Below are 19,658 nucleotides of genomic sequence, written 5' to 3'. Positions count from 1 at the left end.
AGCTCTGAGAAGGGCACAAGGCAGCAAATTGGTGAATTCCCAGTTATGGCCCAGGGATGTGCAGTTTTGGAGGTTGGCTGAAGCTGGGCACTGGTGGTGGGATGCTCTGGATGAGTGTCACACTGCAGGGAGTACAGGAAAGGGTCTGGTTTGCTTTTATAAACAAAAACAGAGAGGGCTGCGCTGTCAAAGGCCTATTTTTGACTAGGGAACCAAAGCAGACAACTTCTTGCCTTTCATCAGCACAGCGAACCGGCAGTCCCTGGAGTCAGTCAGTCTGCGAGATCCTAGAGGGAGGCAGCCAGGAACCCAAGAGGGACAACAGCCTTGGTGGGCCAGCCTAAGCACACAGTAAACAGCTCTGAGACAGAGACAGCTTCAGACAGATGTCTGGGGATATCCATGGGCTACCAACCTCTCATTTTGGTCAGGATCAGCTTTATTAAATCTGTTTCTACTTGCTTTCTGAAGGCATGCAAGTCACCCACTGCATCCCTCTGCCTGGGTTATGGGTGCTGGGGCTATATGTGCAGCCGTCCTCTGCTGCAGCAACATTTGTGCTTCCCCCACAGGCTCCCAGGGTAGGACTGTTTTTACTAGTTTTCTGATAATACCTGGCACTACAGAGAAATACAGATTTGTTGCTGCAGTCTTGGAGCCCAAACCTTCATCGTATGAATGAAGGACAGAAAAAGCAATATGAATCACTGAGTGACTGGAGAGTTTAGTGTGCCTATCACTTCATTTTCAAGGATGGCTTTGTTATTGCAAAACATGTGTAAAGAATCACACAGCAGCTTAGTAGTGCTGCTGTCACAGCAAATTCATTTTCTGCAGGAGAGAGGAAGACAACAGCAGAGTTATATACACTTGCAACCAAATCTGTCCCTGGTTATCACTTCTGTCTTAGCAAGAGCTGACATCCTGCCTGCTAAGAACATTATCAGAATAATGACACGGAGAATATTGCTGTTGAACAGCCTATTTTCATCCAGCTGCATGGGGAAGGCATTTTGTAAACAACATGTTGGGGCTTTGACAGAATTAAATACAAATAACCTGAAGTTTCCACTGACACCAATGTTAAGATTAAAATTCCTGAGCGCCAGCTGCCTGAAACAGATGTTGGCCAGGCAGTTCTCCCACTTCCCACCCAGCTCAGAGACCCTTTGCTGCTACCATGTCTCTGAGTGCAGCCAAAGAGCCCTGCAAAGCCATCAATGCCACTAGCTTCCTGCTAAGGGGATATAGCAGTGCTGTCCTAGCCCAAACCTGAATTCACATCCACAACAGAGTCTGGAGCTTAGCCAGCTAATATTCTAATTATTTACACTAGGCTTCCAATTCTTCATTAGAGCAAAAGGCCCTCAAAGACTTAAGATACCAGCACCTCTGCCTATGGGAGAAGCTGGGAAGGACACACTGCTGTTCTGCAGGCAGTCAGAGCTACACAACCATCACATCAGCAGCTCAAACTTTAGATACTCAAGAGTGACAACTACTTGAAAAATCAGACTACTTTTAAAATTATAATACTTTTTAGGAAAAAAAAACAATCTAAAATCCCACCCACCTGTTTTACACAGTTCAAAGTCAAATGAGTCACCCAACTGAACCAGGGTGCTGTGAGATATAATTGTTTTACCTTTTCTGTGCCCATTTCCTAACTCAGAAAGAATGAGAAACACACACCAAGTTAATTCAGCATTACTCATAAATTGTATCAGGATACAGTTGGATATTAAGGTAAACTTAGAATTTCAGAGATTATTGCAAGGAACAAATCTACTCCAAGAGAAGTGTTTTAAGTGAGGTTATGGGTATATTTTACATATGTGATATATATATATGGGTATATATGTTAAAAACCAGACTTGGGTTTTAAGTGAAGTGATGGGCAATTCTCTCTTTGAACATCTCCCTCATTCTGGAGAACATGGCAAGATTTCCTCTCGATATTCGAGAGCGTGTATGAAGATCTGTGTTCATACCATAAGGCATTCAGAGGAGAAAAAACACTCTCTATTCTGGTGACAATCTGTGCATGTTTTCTAAAGCATGGTTTTAATAAAAAGGTCAGTTCTATCACATGGTGTACAATTCTGTAGTGTGTAAATACATGTTCTTAAGGAAGCAAGGAAATAAAAGTGTCACCTCCTCTTAGTCCTCTTTGAACATACATTATAATGACATGACATCTCACCAGTCTCCTTTTATAAAATTATCATTTAAACACAATCTGTTTATCCATTTAATTATCTCTTCCAAACCTGGATTTAACCAGCCAGATAAAAATTACTTGTTTACTGTATAAAATCCCAGTGGAATTCTGCCCAAGGACTGTGGGTTGGACTCTTCAGACTCCCTCTGCTTTAATTTGTATGTATTTTATAGTACTAATTTCACTGAAACTTGAGTAAAGCCAGTCAGATGCTTGTGAGAAATTAGTTATCCAAACTTCGTAATTCATACGATTTTAACTGTGTTTAATTGTTGAAAATAACAATTTCTGTTGGAGAACAAAGCAAGTAAAAGAAAAGCCAGTAAAAAATGGAACGTTGCAGTACCATTTCAGAAAATTTAGCAAAAGTTACCAAAACTAAGTATATGATCTTAATTTAGCAAAAGACTCAAGAAATCATTATACAAATTCATTGTTCATTACATTCTACTTGTCTTTAATTTTCACTGTTCAACATTAACATTAGACATCGTAAAGGTATGCAACATTTATATAAAATTAAATAACAATATTGGAAAAATAAATACACTTTTACATAAATACATAAATCCATACTGCTGAAAAGTTTCAGCTAATACTATACTCTTGTTTCAAAAGTGACCAAGAAAATATGGTAGTGACACTCCATCTCAACAGATGAAGTATGTACAGCTACAGGATGATGTTTGCAACCAATGGCAGAGCTAAAGCAAATCCAGGTGACACCACACTAAAGGAAAAAAGTTTGGCCGTTACTACCTACAGTAGTAGCACGAGGTAGACATACACATGGAGTGTTCTGCTGGAGGGACACGAAGCCCTGTGGACCCTATAGATGCTTCTCAGTCTTCAGACAGCTCTGGGGTCCCCTAGGTCAGAGCCCAAGGACACCTCGGTAAATAAGACTGGAAAATCAAGTCACTTTGTGGCAGCAATTGGGGCTCAGCCCTGCAGCACCTTCCCATGTGGAGGCCAAGGGCTGTGAGCCCTGTGGGTAGCTGGGAAGAGGTACCACAGGCAGGACAGGATGTCCCTGCCCTCCACCTGTCTGCCTGACACCCCACCCGCTCCCAGGAGAGCGAGGAAGGACAACCCACCGAGGTTAGTATGACTGAGTCAAGGGAATTTTTTCCTGGGTAAAAAGAAAACAACTCAAAACCAAGCTAGAGGACTGCACCCTGCCTCTCCAACAACGAGGAGCAGGCACAGACCTGGAGCCTGCTCCTGAAACAGCTGTGAAGAATGCCACACAACTCTGTCCACACCTTTGGTTCTTGCAAATGGTCCAGCACAGGTAGCCAAGGTTGGCAGCACCTCCCAGCTGGTAAATCCTGCAGAGCAGTCAGTGCACACGTCGCCAGCTCTGCTTACCTTCCCTCGCTCATGGGTAGCACCAGCCAGGTCGGCGGACAAGGGACACATTAGCACCTCAAATGAAATATTTCATAGCACTGTTGCTTGTACTGGTGAAGCACCGGATAAACACCAGTTCAGCAGTTTTATGGCTATTGCAGAACTCACTGAGGTATGGTAAAAATACAGAGGAGGATACTGAAGGCATCCATGTCACTGAAAGCACCCGCAGAATGAGAGGTGGTTTTGGCAAGATGACTTTTCAAACTGTGACAATTAAGGAAGTCCAATACATTACAAACAGGCCTCTTTTTGATTTTCCTATAAAGTGCTTTTGAGTCAGATTATTTTTTTTAAACTTCTTCAAATGCTTTTATAACAACATACACAATAAAGATTGACATTTGTTTAAAGGCCACTTCAAAAGAGACAGGTCTGTGGTTTCCAGCGCTCCAGAAGCACCCCAAGTGGCACTTGCCTTGGTGCAGGGCTCAGAGCAGAGGGTGCTGCTCTGGGCAGGGAGAATTTCAAAGCTGTGGCACCCAAAATAGCACCCCAACCCTGCAGTTCAGGGCTGCTCGGCCCTCATAAGAGCATCTCTGTAGCAGAGTCCTCCAGCAGCAAAGGAGCAGTATAAGAGAACCTCTGCTCCAAACACTATTTTGTCATTGGAAAACTCCCAGGGTTTTAAGCCTTCTAGCACCTTGCTGATCCTTTGCTGACTTAATGATAGAGCAGCAGCTGGAGATCAGGCTAGACAATCACTCTCCAGAACCAGAGCGATGCACAAGGACAGCTTAGAGGTGCCTTTGCACTGTACATCACACTCATATTATATACACAGGAACAGAAATTAGAGCACGGGTGTGAATGCACACGTGTTTCTACATAGGTCTATGTGTGGGCAGGTAGGGACTTGCACACACATCTGTACACACTTGTACACGGCTGGGAATTGATGCAATTTAGTACATTCTACCCAGTCATCTTGCTTTTGGCAGAGAACACGCGACTGGTAAACCAGTAGGTGCACAGTGCACTATTACCATTAAAGAGCAGAACAATTTAACTTCAATGGCAATGTACTGCTTGAATGCCAGGTTTAAATTCATATGCAAAGAACTCAGAACCAAGATTCACAATGCACAGCGCTTGCACGGTGTAATAAAATGGACAAAGGTGGCTACTTAGCAGAAAGTGCCTTTTAAATTAAAAGATTTGAGCTCCTCTAATGTAAGCTCTTCCTGAACAGGTGTTATTCTGAATATATTGTCAATAATCCTCTTTAAGTGCAGTTTTAAGACATGAAGCATTAGCACCTTGGTTCGAAGCAAATTAAATCTGTTGTTATGGGATATCCACAAAACGGTTCACAAAGAGAAAGAGTTTATGGTCGTACCGAGCTCCAAGGACCAGCGCTCCAGGCAGCATCTCTAGGACAGTCCTGCACATTGCACTGCTCTCTGTCCGGTGGCTTGTCAAGGATTTCACAGCTCAGATCCGTAAACCTTTCTCCATTGGGGCGCTGGCACACCACCAGCCGCGTTCTTGTCCCTCCCCCGCATGGCTTCGTGCACTGGAAGTCAGCAGAGGACAGAGCAATCACCGTCAGGGCAGCAAAAATACTGCTGACCAGCTGCTCGAAGCATTAGCACCTCAGAAGCCCAATGGTTGTTTCTGTTCCCAACGAACCCACTCCAGCCAAATCCCCCCCAAATGCCATGTGAGACTCAGAAGGGGTATCAGCTGCTTCAGCTTCTCTCTTCCTGAAACTGTTCATGCTGCTCCACCATGATCCTGCCAGACCCAACAAGATACTGGATGTTTACATCTCCAATTGCTTATCTCAGATGAATTTTCAGAAGGGAGCAGTGTTTTTATTGCAAAAAGAGGCCTTATATTAAACTAGGCTTCTCTTAAAAAAAAAAAAATCTCCATCTTTGTAGAATTTGCTTTTGCTTGGGAGGAAAATTTTCCCATGACAAATGGAAAGGAGAACAACACCAAACAGTTGCTAGGGCTCACTCATTTATCAGAGGCTGCCTTTCAAGTTCCAATCTTTCTAATAAATGTCACCACAATATCCCTCTCTTCTTCCATTTTTCAGCTGCCCGCTAATGAAAGTCATCCCCTGTGCTGGGAGCCCAGGATGGATGGTGCACTCACCTCTCCCCAGTTGCCATAAGCCCACTGCGGACAGGGGCCAGATTCGCACGATCTCTGCTCCATGGGTTTGCTTTTCTCATCGCAGTTATTTGCAGTGTATCCGTTTTCATCCTGGCACACCACGACCCGCCGCTGGAACCCCCCCGCACATGTGCTAGAGCACTGCAAGACACAATTGCCCATGGCTTCGTTGAGTCCAGGAATAAGTGTGCATTCCCAGCTCCTTCCCAGTGCCTTGCACCGTGGGAATGCACTGCTAGAAATTTAATACAGCTAACAGGCATTATTAAACTTCAAACCCCAGCTATTATTAATAGCAGCGCAATGACTTAGGTGCTGACTAAGCAAAGAAAGTAAACACCAGCCTAGTTTTAAGCAGGTGAGTAATCCCCACTGACTTTAATGCAGTGTTTGACATCCCATTTGTCCTTAATTCCCTTTAGGGACTTCCATGCTAAAGCACTGCATACTGGTTGGAGTGAGACGAACTGGCATTGAGGCTCCGCTGTGCTTTGGCAACAACTCTGCACAGCTGTAAACATCCCGGGAGACGGCCAAGAAGCAGAGGTTGGCCTTTGCCTCACGGAAAATGATGCTTTCAGCTTTCTGCCTAGAGAGTCTTGGAGATATGAGGTGTGAGAGGCTGAGAGGTGAAGCCTGAGCGCTACTGCAACACTTGCTTCTGTGAGCAGAGAGCGGGAGAAGGGTCCCTCTTTTCCCTGCACGGTGACTAAAAGGAAAGACTGGACTAGTCCAGAAAGAAAACCAAAACCAAACAGCAAAACCCAGCAGTAAGAAAACCAGGGCACTTACAGCACCCCAGGGGCCAATCCTCCACTGATTGCCTCCCGGTATATGCGCACGGTTTCGGTTTGGGCTGCCCCCCGGGTGCACTTTCAGGCGATGATCCGGATAGAGGAAAGGGTGGATGGGCCTGCCGTAGTCATGGCTGTTTGGATGACAAGGAGACATGGAGCAGTCTTGCTCGGTGGCAGGGAGGTCGTCTGGGTCACACTCACTCCTATCCACCAGCTGGTCACTGTAATTGATGCAGATCACTTGTCGCGTTGCCTTACCTTGACCACAAGTCACCGAGCACTGTGTTACAGTGGGAAAAGGAGACAATCACATTTCCAGCTTTGAAAACCAGAAAGACAGCTATTGCTAACAACAATCAGCAGAAAACCTTAATATCCTCACTTATAAAAGTGCAAGTGTGACAGATTAATGAAGCACATTTCCAGCAGTGAGGTCTATAAGGCTGTCCTGCAAGAGACAGCGTGATGCTTACAGAGCTCCACTCCAAGGCTTTCCACTGCCCACATGGTGTCACGGTGCACATTTCTGTAGCTGATGGCTTTGGAAGGTGGAAACAAGCTGACTCGTCGGCCACGGAGCCCTGGTCATCCCGACAGCTGACGTATCTCATCCGGGTACCCTTCCCACATGTTGCGGAGCACTAGGGAAGAGCAACAAGCACTCTGCTAGGCAGTTTCCTGATATACATTGCAAGGACTTTGGAATGAAAAGTTGCTTAAACACACTTAAAAATATCATATTGTCTACTGTAAAATAATCCTGAAAGTATTATGACACGTGCTTACCGGTGTCCAGGATCCAAATCTCCACTGTGTCCTGTGAACGCCTGATATGGATCTCTTGGCTTCGGGACTATTTGGATGGGGAGGACATACAGCTATTTCACAGTCCTGTGCAGGAAATAAATGAGGGAAAACTGGGAAATAAAGAATTTGCAGATGTTTTGCTTAAACCACCTCCTCTTCAATGTAATTATGAATAACATGCAATATCTTGAAACTCTGGGACCTGCGTGCCTGTGTGGAGGCAGGCTTCCTCCTTGCATCCTCTTGGTGAATCAGCAAAACTCAGTATCAGCATCCCAAGGCCTTTATATGCAGAACCCTCCGTGGACTTTTGACTTATTAGGAATTCTACATCAGGGATCCCCATAACCATGTGCCATCTCCACGCATTAAAACCAGATGTTTTTGAGGCAAAAGATGAAAGTTCATTAAGAGTTCTGGTATGAACACACATCTGCAAAGCAGCAACTTTATCTCCCTTCAAAGCTCCCTTCCTTCAGCACAAGACCTGCAGCCCACACAATAAAGGTTATGCTGCTGATTGCAGCCCTTTGATTCCCTGCAGCCCACCAGACCGCCTATATCCATGTGCTGATCTTCACCACACACCAAGCATGTGAGGGTTTGGGGACAGGCATGTCATTCTGCACAGTCTTGGTACAGCGCCTCACAGGAGGGCTCTGGTCCTGTCTGGGCCTCCTGGGAGGTCTGGCGACAGAAATGATGAATAGCCATGACTTTACTCCATGAGTAGTCCTTGCCAAAAAGGAAATTAATACTGATTGTCCCCGCGAGGGAGAGCGCGGCTCCTGACAAATGGCATACATGATTTCTGGATGGTTGTGATTTCACTGACACTGGAGACATGCATGCCAAATGATGGCTGATGACAAGTGGGTTTGTTACCCCTTCACTGTAGTGCAATTGGTCTCCATACATGGGAAAAACAGCCCTTTCCCAAATGTTGTGGCCTCAGTTAAACTCTGCGAGGTCATGCAGGACTGAAGCTGGGCAGGGCATCAGCACTATGACTCTCCTATGACAGACAGATGGTAATGTTCTGTTTTATTCAACTCCTTCAGACACCTTGGACACATCCTCTGCTTGAAAGGGGAATTCATATGTTTGCTTCCAAGTACACAGCATGGAAAGCCTCTTCAGCAAATTTGCAACTTGTACAACATTTCTCAATTTATCTAGCCAGGGAGGATGTCCCTGGAATTGTAGCTGCCACAAACACTACCATGTCACACGCAGCAGGCAAGAAATTATATCCCCTCACCATCATTTGTATCACACAGCAAAAATGCTGCAGCCACGTGAGCCCAGACTGCAGCCAGGCATCCTCAACTCCATGCAAGTCAAAGGAGGTGTCTGCTGTGTCTGAGAGGCCAGTGAATACTGACTCAACCTTATGGTCTCTGGTTGTTTTCCCATATATCCACTGTGGCTTCTTTGGCTCGTGAGCTCCTAGAGACCAGCTTTAGCTCTGCATCTGAACGGCCCCTCTCACATCCCATCCTATGGCTAGAGCTCCGTGGACATAAACCATAAGCAAAGGTAATTAATCTTCACCCCATGAAGTCCTGATGCCCTCATAACAAGTTGTCCATTGCCTTTTTGGCAATTTGGTGCTTCGAAGTGTAAGCTCAGGCACACATGGAGAGAGTCTGGATGGGAAATCCTTGATTATGGCTTCTCTGCCCCACTTCTACCAAAGCAGGGTGCTGTGCTACACCTTTCCAACAGCCATGCAGCAGACCAAAGCACTGTCCTGCATGGGCTGGTGTTCAAGGCAAGGCTTTGCTGCAGAAAGGTGTCCCCTGATGCTACAGCCTGGATGCCTCCATATGCATGCTGGCAAAAGATGGAGACAGGGCAGCAGGATTTACCTGGGTATCTGTTGGCCTGGTTGCAGCGTTACACTCATTATCATCCACCACTGACACGTAGGTGCCCACAACACACTTCACTGCTCTCATCTGGTAGCCTTGGCCACAAGTCACTGTGCACTGGGAGAGGAGAGACGGGAGAAAAAAGTGCTGGGTCTGAGTAGCTGCTTCAGTTAGAAAGTATTAATCAGTCCAGTCTGTATTTAGGCACGCAGCAAGAGCAGCAAAAATAAAACACAGCTTCCTTTCTGGTTTCTCTCCACTTCATGCATTTCAGCTTTAAATTAGGTCAAAGTTTTAACTCACTGCGCCCACCAGTGCCTCACACGCTTCACTTGCTTCCTTGGGAATGAAGGTGTGAGCATTGAAATGATTTACTTTGCTGCACACATTAGAATCAGAGTCTGGGGTAGAACCTGCATGATATCCTTCTTTAAAACTGGTTGTTCAGCCCCATGGTAGCACGAGCAGCTAATGAATAATTTTGCTGATGGGAAATATGTCTGACTGGGACAACTGGTCTGGGTTTGCTGCTGTTTTTTTAAGTCAAGAGCTAACAGCTTCGTGGAAAAGCAGATGCCAGAACACTCTGGGAGAAATGAGCAACTTGTATTTTAACAGAAAAAACCCCCTCACCAACCCAGAAACTGGAAAACATTAAAAGCAACAAAAGTTATTCAATGGGGGCAGCTTTTCTGTGAAAATTAGGCCATGTATTTATATGCCTAAATATGGATTTAGGAGCGTAACCTTGGAAACCCCTTTTTTGAAAATCACAGCCAATTTAGTATGACAGAGATTAAATTTAGCACAAAGGGCAGGTACTGTTATTGCTGCCTATCCGCTGAACCCAAGCGACCAGAGGGCTGCTTTGGTGTGCAAATCAATTAGCACAGTTATGCTGCTGAATTTGGATGAAAGGGCAGCGCCCAGCCTCAGCCACCCTCGCCCAGGTCCCACTGGCTCGGAGCCCCACGGGGCTCTGCAGTACCTGGCCCCACGGCCCCACTTGCCACGATGCACACTCCTGCTGCTGGCACGTCTGCACCGACTCCGGCTTCGTCTCGGGATCGCAAAACCTGTCATTTAATCGATCTTCTCCAAACTGGCACCAGGTCTGGCGGTGCTTGTGCCCTTTTCCACAGGTGACCAAACACTGCAAGGAGAAAAGTGCAAGCTCAGGTGGTGCCGGGGATGCGCAGCCAGCTCAGCACCTGCCCTGGCACTGAAAAATAAACCTGGAGACCCACTGCAACCACTGCTTAAAAAAGAAGTGGTGCTAAGAGGCAATTCTTTAGCTAACAGTAACAACGTCCTGGAAGACAGGCAAGTGTCTTGCAATGAGAGAGGATTGCTCTGAGGAGCTGGTCTGGAGCAGACGCTGGAGCATGGAGCACAGCCAGGCTGAGACCCCTCAGCACGGGCAGAGTGAGCCCACAAAGACTTGTCTTCCAGCAGCTGTGAGACACAGGGCAAAGGCACAGCACTGTCCTGTGGGGTTTTAGCTGTGCACAGTGGGGTGACAAAGGCTTCTGAAAAACTTGCTCAGCTCTGGGTGTGTATGTTAAGGGTCTTGACTTCTGCGGGCTGCAACAGCCTCTTCTACTGCCCTGGAGTGGCTTGGCCTGCCAGCAGCTTGACTCAGGAGACAGATGTTTTGCAGAGAACAATCCCTGTTCCACTTAATTGGTTTCATTATGTCCTAAAAGAATACAATTCACAGAAACAAGAGCAATTTGGCCACAAAGGTGACAAGCAGCCTTTGAAGACTGTTCTCCAGCATCCCCAGTCCTGCTGCAGGAAAATGCCTATCAAGATACAGTTTTGTTGCATTGCAAAGGACACCAGCAGCAGCAGAAGAGGCAACAAACAGCAGGGAGAGGCTGAGCAAGACATCAGTAGGGTGAAATCCTGCCCTCCAGTGACAGCCAGAGCTGCCAGGGCTTTTGAGGACAATCTCAAGGGAAAACGAGGGCAGAAGGTATTTTTCTTCCCAATGTTATAGAGGAACTGTGGAAAAACTAGGGAGAAATTACTGCAGGATTGGAGAGGAATTAACCCCCTGGTAGCTTTGCAGGGAGGCAAGTGGCCACTTGACCAGTGGCAACAAGGCCAGTAACTTTGCTGCCTGTCTGAAGCCTCACTGTGCACAGGCTCAGAGAGACCTTCTGCAAGAGGCACAAACAAATCACAGGGGACGAGCGCGGACAGAGATATCCCTTTGATATCTCTGCAGCCCCTCAGGGTGGAGGACCGGCACCCACCTCGGACCAGTCTCCAGTTTTCCACTGGGGGCAGGAGAAGTCGCTGCACCGCTGCACCGTCAGCTTCTCCTGCTGGCTGCACTTGCTGTCGTCCAGGACGTCGTTGTAGGTGTTCACGCACATGGCTCGGCGCCGCCGCGTGCCCCCGCCGCAGCTCTTGGAGCACTGCGAAGGACAGACAACGACTAAGTATTTTCTGCCACTCTACTGCTGTTGCCTTTCTCCCTCCTCACAGCCAGGACTGCAGAGTGACTGCAGAAAACCTCCGGAAGAACAATTTGAACTTTAAGTAACAGGTTTTTACTTTATGTATTCCTTTAAAAAGCCAATCTTGCTAAAGCTTAATAAAATGTCACGGCAATGCATTTCACAAATTTATTTCAGGTTATAACCCCATTATTACTTTTACAAGTGTTGCCTTTCAGTTCTCCTAAATAGCTGCTGCTCGTTCTCATTTTAGGAGAGATTAACTCCGTCTGACCAGCCAGCCCCCCTTCACTATGCCCTCCCTGGAAAGCCCCAGGCTCGTCAATATCTCAGTGCCAGGCCTGCATTCAGGAATTTTCTTGTTCAAGCGAAAACTAAAATGTGTTAAGGAAACAAATTTCAGAAGTCCTCTGCTGATGGCAACGCGTCCTCAGCAGCTCCTGGCAGTGGTGATGGCTTTGATGGGAGAAGACAGCTAGCAGAGCTTAGTGTAATGAGGACTTTGGGATGCTTAAAAGCATAAATTAATTGCAGGGGAAAATAAGGAGTACCAGGCTGATTTAGACTACAGTGTCCTCCAGAAAAAGCAGTCAAAGAAGAATCATGGCCAACTTTTGTGGCCAACTTTTACATATGTGCTGTTTGCAACCTAAACAGCCCGACGTACCCCTGTGCAAGGGGGAGACAGTGTTTGCCGTGCGATGAGCTTCCCTTACCTCTGTCCAGGCCGAGTACCGCCACCCTCCCACGTTACAGTCTCCAGTGCACTTCTCCCTGGTGCTGGGCTTGGGCTGGCTGCTGCAGAAGCGGTCATCCACCTTCTCTATCTTGCCCTCCAGCCTGCTGTACTTGGAGCAGTAGATCTCCAGGATGCGGTAGCCCAGCCCGCACTGTGCTGTGCACTCGCTCTTCCTCGCGATGTGCCACCTGCGCCGAGGAGAGCAAACATCAGCTGCGGGGTTCCAGCGCTCTGCAGGTGACGTGCTCGAGGGTGTTTGACATAAATAGGGAATATATGCTCTTGAACTGGAAGTTCTGGCTTTTTGTAACACTTCCCAATGCTTTGTGACTTCCAAAAATCAGAGGCAATTAATCCTGGCATTGCTCCTTGAAGGGAAGGAGCTGTCGCCAGGTCCCTCTTGCAGACAGTGGAGTCACACTGCGACCCTGTGGGACCAGCCAAAGTGGTGAGGGGAATCTGTGGCCAAGCAAGGAGCAGTGCTTTGAATGCTTTGCACCCCACATTCCTCTGCAGGAGTGCCACCTCAGCCTCTAAAACTAAAAGTTGGAAAATACAGCATCAGAAAATGACCTGCAGAGGCTCGAATTGTGTTCCACATGGCAGGACACCTGCAAAACAGTCTCAGCTCTCCAAAGGACAAGCAAATGACTTGCTACAAGACACTTGAGCCCCAGTGGTGTCAGTGGGAATTAGAGGTGTTCCCTCTCAACAGACAGATTTCCACTCTGCTGCCTCCTTCCTAGGATGGACAACAAGGATTGGTGCTGGTGGCCCTCAAGGACCCACCTGGGGATACACCCCTGCTTCCTATCAGCCCAGCCCTTGCAAAAGATGCTGGACATGAGGCCTGATCCAGGGAGGTGCTGGAGACCCTGAAGCCAATAGGAGCCCATTGCCCCTCAAACCTGGCAGGGGTTTCCCCTTGGGGACCTGGAGACCCCCGGGCTGTTGCCAGTGCCCGTGCGGGGAGTGCAGAGCCCCACTCCCAAGCCAAGAGAGCAAACTTGAGCACAGCCCAGAGAAGAATAAGATCAAGGGGATTTGGAGTCAATAGTTCCTGAGTGGTGGGAGCCTCACATCCCTGCCTGCTTTTCAGACTCCTGCGTTTGCCCTTCTCAAGTTTCCAACCTGTTGCAATGGCAACAGCTGTTACCGCGACAACCCGACCCTACACAGCCCCTGCACGGCCCCGGTTTAACAGAGCCAGAGAAACCCCTCGGGAACTCGGCCATCTGAATTGCTTCACCAGCAGCCGCTTAATGCCACCATATTTAAGCCCCAGAAAGGAAAACAGATTGCTTTTTAAAGGAAAATGGGTTGTGATGATTTAGGCTGTGCTCCATCAATTCCAGCACGCCAGGAATTGTCTGGGGACAGCCACAAACCCACTCTACACTAAAGCCTATTCTTTGCTTTAAATAAACGATGATAAATTCAAATATTAGTTACTTCTTTGCTTTAAGTATATGTTTTTCCATCTTTGCAGGCTGTTTGTAGGATGGTGCTGAGCATTTCTGACAGAGGCAGATGCAGATTTCAGGCACTGTATTGCACAGGGAGATTTTTCAACATTAGGAGCATTTTTGTTATAGTTAGTCCTAATTTAATGCAACAAGAGAAATGTGAAAATGTACAACTGTGCCTTTCAAAACACTGCTGGTTCCCTCTTGGTTGACAAAGAGGCAACTACTAATCCTTTTCTTTTTTAAAATCTAATGCAGGCTGGTGAGAAAAGGAATTGTGGTGAGAGGTGAAAGGAAAGAGTAAACAATAAATACACAATGTAATGTATATACGCAGCTGAGCAGAGTGCACCTTAATTCACATTCAGTGTTACAAGGCTCAGTGGTGGGATCAGGCTGTGGAATTCGATCGCATCGCTGGTCTGACACCGTGAGCTGATCTGACTCTCTCTTACACACAGGTTTCCTTTTTCTTTCTCCTGCACAGAGAAAACCATCACATTGTTTGCCATGCAGGAAAGTGATCAATTCAGTTATTTCTTTACCCCTTTTATGGTAGCATTTAAGAGATGTTCAAATGTGCTTTTCCATCTCTTTCAGAAACAGGAGGGGGTTATGACTGAGCGGAGCAGAAGGGGTTTATTGCAGAAGGGATGGACACAGGCAGAGAGCTGCAGCCCCCCCTGCGAGAATGGGCTCTGAGTGTTTAGCAGGGTGGGCACTGGCAGGTGGCAATGATTGGATATCAGACCCCAAACCAGACACTGATGACTTTTGCAGCCTTAGCAAATGTCATGTAATGTTTTCTGTGCTTCAGCTTCCTCATCTGCAAACCAGGTCGTGAGGCTCACCTTGCTCAGAGGGGCTGTAAAGTGCCCTGCTCTGAAACCCATAAGCACCTTGTAAGGTGTTATCTACTACTGAAGCCCAGTGAAACGATCACACCCATAATGTGGGAATTCAAAGAAATCAAACAGAGAGGGATCTCAGCCCTGCCCAGATCCCAAATGAATCCAGGACCAAACTTAGCCTTCTCAAACACCCACCTTGACAGAGCTTACTGCAGGACTGCCATGGGCCATGCTCATTCCAGTAAAACTGCTGAGGTTTGTCCTCAATGGGGATATTAAATGTGTAACGAACATCAGGATTGTACAAATTGCCAACTGATAAAACCTGAGAGGAAGAAAAGTGAAGCAGAGTAAACCAACAGAAATCACTGGCCACTATTTTCAGCACAATTATGCTGGGCAGACTTTTCCATACACACAACATATACTTCACCTGGAGCGTTATTTCTTGCTCAATCCGATCTGTAGAATTAATCCTTTCAACAGTATTATCCGATCCACTGTATTCGATCACAGCATTCCCAACTTTGATTTCCCTTTTAAACATACTGACGACAAAGTCTCCATTTAATATAAAGTCTCCTTGACTGTTAGATAAGGCTGCATAGGTGCAAAAAACAAGAACTAAAGAAGCAGAATTAACTCATACGTACACAATAACGTGGGTCATGTGCTCTCAGTGCTCCTTTCCTTTGGGGCTGGGAGGAAAAGCCCACTAGCACTCTCAAACAGAAAGGATGTAAAGAGAGCAGCAGAGCTTTTGCAGATATTGTTCCTTCTCCTTTTTCCACTGGAAAGCCTCATTAAAATGAAGGCTGAATGCCTGAAGTTGTTGTTGAACAGTTCACCCATAACCCTGGGCAGAGATATCCAAAAGGCTGCTGTACGGAGCACACACAGGCTGTATCCCCTCATATACCACAAAAATAATCCTGTCCAAACCTTTTCATAAGCCATGTGGATAGAATGGCTTCCCTGTTGTTTCCAGGTGTATTCTTAGGGTAAATGTTTGTACCCTAATTGTCTAAACATCATTTTCTAGTAGATAATTTCAGGAAGTTTGGTCAGTATCTCCCCCTCTCTCTCCATCTCCCTCCTCCCCCCATACTTTTTATTATTCCAAATCTTAAGGTATGTGAAAGCACTGAAGGCTTAAAGCCTAAATGCTTTATAAAAGGAACAGTTTCCTGAAAACAGCAGTCTGCTGCACAACTTCACACTAATGCGATTATGTAGCTAATTTCCTAAGTTAGTTTCCCCACCATTTCACCCATCACAGCTACGTTACTACAAAGCCCCTGTACTGAAAAATCCAAACTTAACACCAAAACACCAAAGGCAAGGTTTTTCCATCGAATGAGGAGAGATAATGAAGTAAAACACTGCTCTATAGCAAACAGACGTAGATGGAGAAAAACTCACAAAGCAGAGGCTATACTCAACCAAATCCCACACTTTGGAGGCTTTAATGTTATTAGGCAGTAGTAAAACTCACTAAAGGACTCCTTCCTGTTTACTGTATCTCCTACAACAGTAGGTACATGTCTTGGACTTGATGACAACATCAAATTCCTCCTAAATTGTTAAGCAACTACAAGGTTCACAGTACCAAGGGCCTAAGATTTCACACTCAGTGAGCTGCAAAATAAGTGGACACATGCACACTTCTCATTTGCTTCTAGTCAGGCCTAATGTGAAGAGATGCTTTCCCAGCAATATTAAAGCAACATTAAAGAAGATTTGACTTCATTGCTTCCCAAGAAGATTAAAGGCCCTCCAAGAAGAGCTGGGAAGTTTGGGGTTCCTTCTGGGATGAACCAGTTTTAACAGGCACAACATGGGGAGGATTGCTTTTTCCAGGAAAGAGGAATAATAAAACTTAACTCCCTTCCACAAGAGGGAAAACAATTACACCACAGTATGTTTTTTTAGTGCTGATGTGCAGTCATGCTGCACCATCTCATTTCACTGATGTGAATGTGCAAAAATTATGTGACACAGCTGCAAATGCACAGAGAGCCCTGCACGGCGCCCTCCTGGGAATGGGGACAGGGAACACCCACTTAGCTTTTTGTCTCAATAAAGGGTCCAGCAACAGGATAGTATTTCAGAGCAACAGCCAAAGCTGTCAGCATTATTTCCCTTTGGTACATGGTAGTCTCCTCTACTTGCTCCTCAAGTGAGTCCTCTTACCTTTGATGGGGACCACCAGCCTCGTCATGTTTTTAACATTCCCAGTTACAGGAATTTTGCAAGATAAAACAAGATGAAGTGCCCTGTTCACAGATGTAAATACAGGACCCTGTGCTATTGGAGCACAGCTGGTGGTGCCAGGCACAGGGCATGTAAAAGAGGAGAACCAGAGACTCTGAGAGACCCCAAACAGGACTTAATGGCAAAACCAGCCTTCAACTGGCAGGTGCAACATCAGTTGTAATGTGCATTTGTGTTACCTCTGCTATTGAGCCCAAACAGAACTATGGGGTGAATTACTGATCAGCATAGTGGAAGAGAGACTCAAGCCCATGCTAAAGTATATGTGTGTGCAACAGAGCGGTCTAACAGAGCACCACAAGCACACTCATCTGCCTCTAGAGGCATACCCACAGGTTAAAGAAAACAGTGACTACGGGAGTCCAACATCTAAAGGTTGGTTTATATCAAAACCAGTATTTTTGGTGCAGAGTATTTCTTTATGGTTATGTATCACTGTCAAGGGCTCAGTCTAAGTGACATCAGAATTATTATTCTCAGAAGAATAGAAAATAATTTCTCTATGTGTTTCTACACACATCTTTCAGGGCATGGTATATTTACTCTCCAGCCAAAGAATGGTGACAGCAGAGATAAAGTCGCAGTGTGGAGACTCCAGCAGAGCTCAGAAGCCTGTTTGGTTCACAGTTTTGTGCCTCAACTCCCATCCACAGTCCAGGCTCAACAGTCCTTCCCAGCCCTACACATACCTTAAGGGGGTATTTCTTATAATCTGTGAACCTCCCAAACTTTGCATCTAGGATGGCATGCATGAAAAGAAGGAAGAAGACAAGGCTGAATGTTTGGCAGACATAGATAAATTCTCGCCAAGAAAACATTTTCCTTAAATGAATTCTTCATCCTCCCAAGCAAAGAGCAGTCAGTAGAGATATCACCACAACCGGACAACAAAGCAGATTTCTGGACCAAAATAAGGACTACAACTCACCCAGGTAGTTGTCATCCTCTGGTTTCCCTGAGTAACTGTGCTGACGCACATCAATATTAGTTGCACCAGCTGGGATGCGAACCACAACGTTATAGCCTAGGAAAGATTTAACAGAAAGTCAAGGCCATAACACAGACATTTCATTTGCTTTCTAGGGGGAAGGGAAATGAGCAAAATTACCTCACATTACACAAGCCGATACTTTTCATTTAGGGATAGCATAAATAGTTATAAAATGGAATATACTATAGCTAGAAGGGTTTTGTGTTTTACATCAATGTTTTTGTAGATTAAGTGTGGTAATGGCTTTTATGGACCCACATTTTTCACTATAAAGTTTTTAGCAACAGATTCTTACCATAATGCACCGTGTTAAATGTGCCTGCAACCGTTTTACATGAAGAATTATCTCCACCACAAACACCACATTTATCTCTTCTTGCTTTTGAATTCAGCACATGATCGCATCCAGCTTGCTTTAAGAGAAAAATTGAAAAAACTAGTTTGAGCAAATACAGACTAGAACAGCATTTACAAACCTCCTAATTAAGGCACACAAAAGCTGTGTATGCAAAAGGCTGCCATGAGACAAATTGTTTTGCTTCTCCACATTTTTCCACTGATTTACAGTGTGGCCATCCCACAAGGTTTTCCAATAAAAGGCTTTTTCGAAAAGCAAGGATCAGAACTGCTGTTTGCACCAGGCAATGCCTTCACTAGAGAAAAATTCTTGCATCAATTGTTCACATAGAGAAAAGTGTGAAAAATAATTGTGATGGAAATGTAAAGGGCTCTGGGGCCTGAACAGGAGGAACTGTGGCAGAGCACAGAAGAAACCATCATTTGGATTTACGCTCAGACCCCCACAGCCCTCACTAACCTAGGGCAGATGTGTAAACAACCTCCACTTGAGTGTGTCCCAAGAAGAGCTGGTGAATGGTCTAGAGTACATGTCTGATGAAGTGCAGCTGAGCGAGCTGGGGGAGCTCAGCCTGCAGAAAAGGAGGCTCAAGGGGAGACCTCATCGCTCTCTACAACTCCCTGAAAGGAGGTTGTAGTCAGGTGGGGGTCGGTCTCTTCTCCCAGGTAACAAGCAACAGGAAATAGCCTCATGTTGCACCAGGGAAGGTTTAGATTGGATAGTAGGAAACAATTCTTCACCAAGAGGTGTCAAACATTGGAACAGGCTGCCCAGAGCTGTGGTGGAGTCACCATCCCTTGAGGTATTTAAAAGATGTGTGGATGTGACATATAGGGACATGTTTTAGTGGTGGACTTGGCAGTGCTGTGTTAATGGTTGGGCTTGATGATGACTTAGAGGTCTTTTCCAACCTAAATAATTCCACGTGTGGCTCTTCTGCAAATCTGGTGGTTGGCACAAGTTTCAGACCAGCTGGGGCTGGCAGAGCCTGGTGATAATGTTGGCAGCCCACGGGTAAAGAGGACACGCCAAGAACTGCGTGGAGCACAGTGCAGAAGTGCCACCCTGCCATGCAAAACTGCAATTCCCCCTTTGCTGAAGAGGGTGGGAGATAATTACCCGGCAGAGGCCCTGCACGCAGATGTCGTTGGTGTCGGGGCCGCAGGGCGTCCCGTCGATGACGCGGTCCCGCAGCTGGTAATACGCCGTGTTTCCCGCCACCCGGCAGAACAACTTGCACCGGTCCTTCATCAAGACTGGGCGTGGGAAGGA

The 19,658-nt window shown here is 46.2% G+C and overlaps 1 protein-coding gene across 4 annotated transcripts in view; it reads right to left on the bottom strand.

Annotated features, from left to right (window-relative positions):
* Positions 1 to 19,658, bottom strand: part of ADAMTS9 (ADAM metallopeptidase with thrombospondin type 1 motif 9) — a 76,892-nt gene that overhangs the window by 25,552 nt on the left and 31,682 nt on the right. For all 4 annotated transcript variants that reach the window (XM_039388356.1, XM_039388357.1, XM_039388359.1 and 1 more), the window contains exons 14-28: positions 19,506 to 19,642; positions 18,324 to 18,441; positions 17,966 to 18,061; positions 15,197 to 15,363; positions 14,959 to 15,088; positions 14,265 to 14,391; positions 12,424 to 12,634; positions 11,501 to 11,665; positions 10,228 to 10,392; positions 9,237 to 9,356; positions 7,345 to 7,449; positions 7,032 to 7,199; positions 6,554 to 6,838; positions 5,741 to 5,902; positions 4,974 to 5,150 (exon numbers count right to left, since the gene is read on the bottom strand). In XM_039388356.1, coding sequence (XP_039244290.1) covers positions 4,974 to 5,150; positions 5,741 to 5,902; positions 6,554 to 6,838; positions 7,032 to 7,199; positions 7,345 to 7,449; positions 9,237 to 9,356; positions 10,228 to 10,392; positions 11,501 to 11,665; positions 12,424 to 12,634; positions 14,265 to 14,391; positions 14,959 to 15,088; positions 15,197 to 15,363; positions 17,966 to 18,061; positions 18,324 to 18,441; positions 19,506 to 19,642 — 2,333 coding nt within the window. The remainder of the gene's footprint in view (positions 1 to 4,973; positions 5,151 to 5,740; positions 5,903 to 6,553; positions 6,839 to 7,031; positions 7,200 to 7,344; positions 7,450 to 9,236; positions 9,357 to 10,227; positions 10,393 to 11,500; positions 11,666 to 12,423; positions 12,635 to 14,264; positions 14,392 to 14,958; positions 15,089 to 15,196; positions 15,364 to 17,965; positions 18,062 to 18,323; positions 18,442 to 19,505; positions 19,643 to 19,658) is intronic.

The sequence above is a fragment of the Pipra filicauda genome, unplaced genomic scaffold (genome assembly GCF_003945595.2).
Source record: "Pipra filicauda isolate LSUMZ 115617 unplaced genomic scaffold, ASM394559v2 scaffold63_size3267554_pilon, whole genome shotgun sequence".
Classification (NCBI taxonomy): Eukaryota; Metazoa; Chordata; class Aves; order Passeriformes; family Pipridae; genus Pipra; species Pipra filicauda.
Note: the sequence above shows the minus strand (reverse complement) of the source record. Positions and strands in the feature narration are given on the sequence as shown.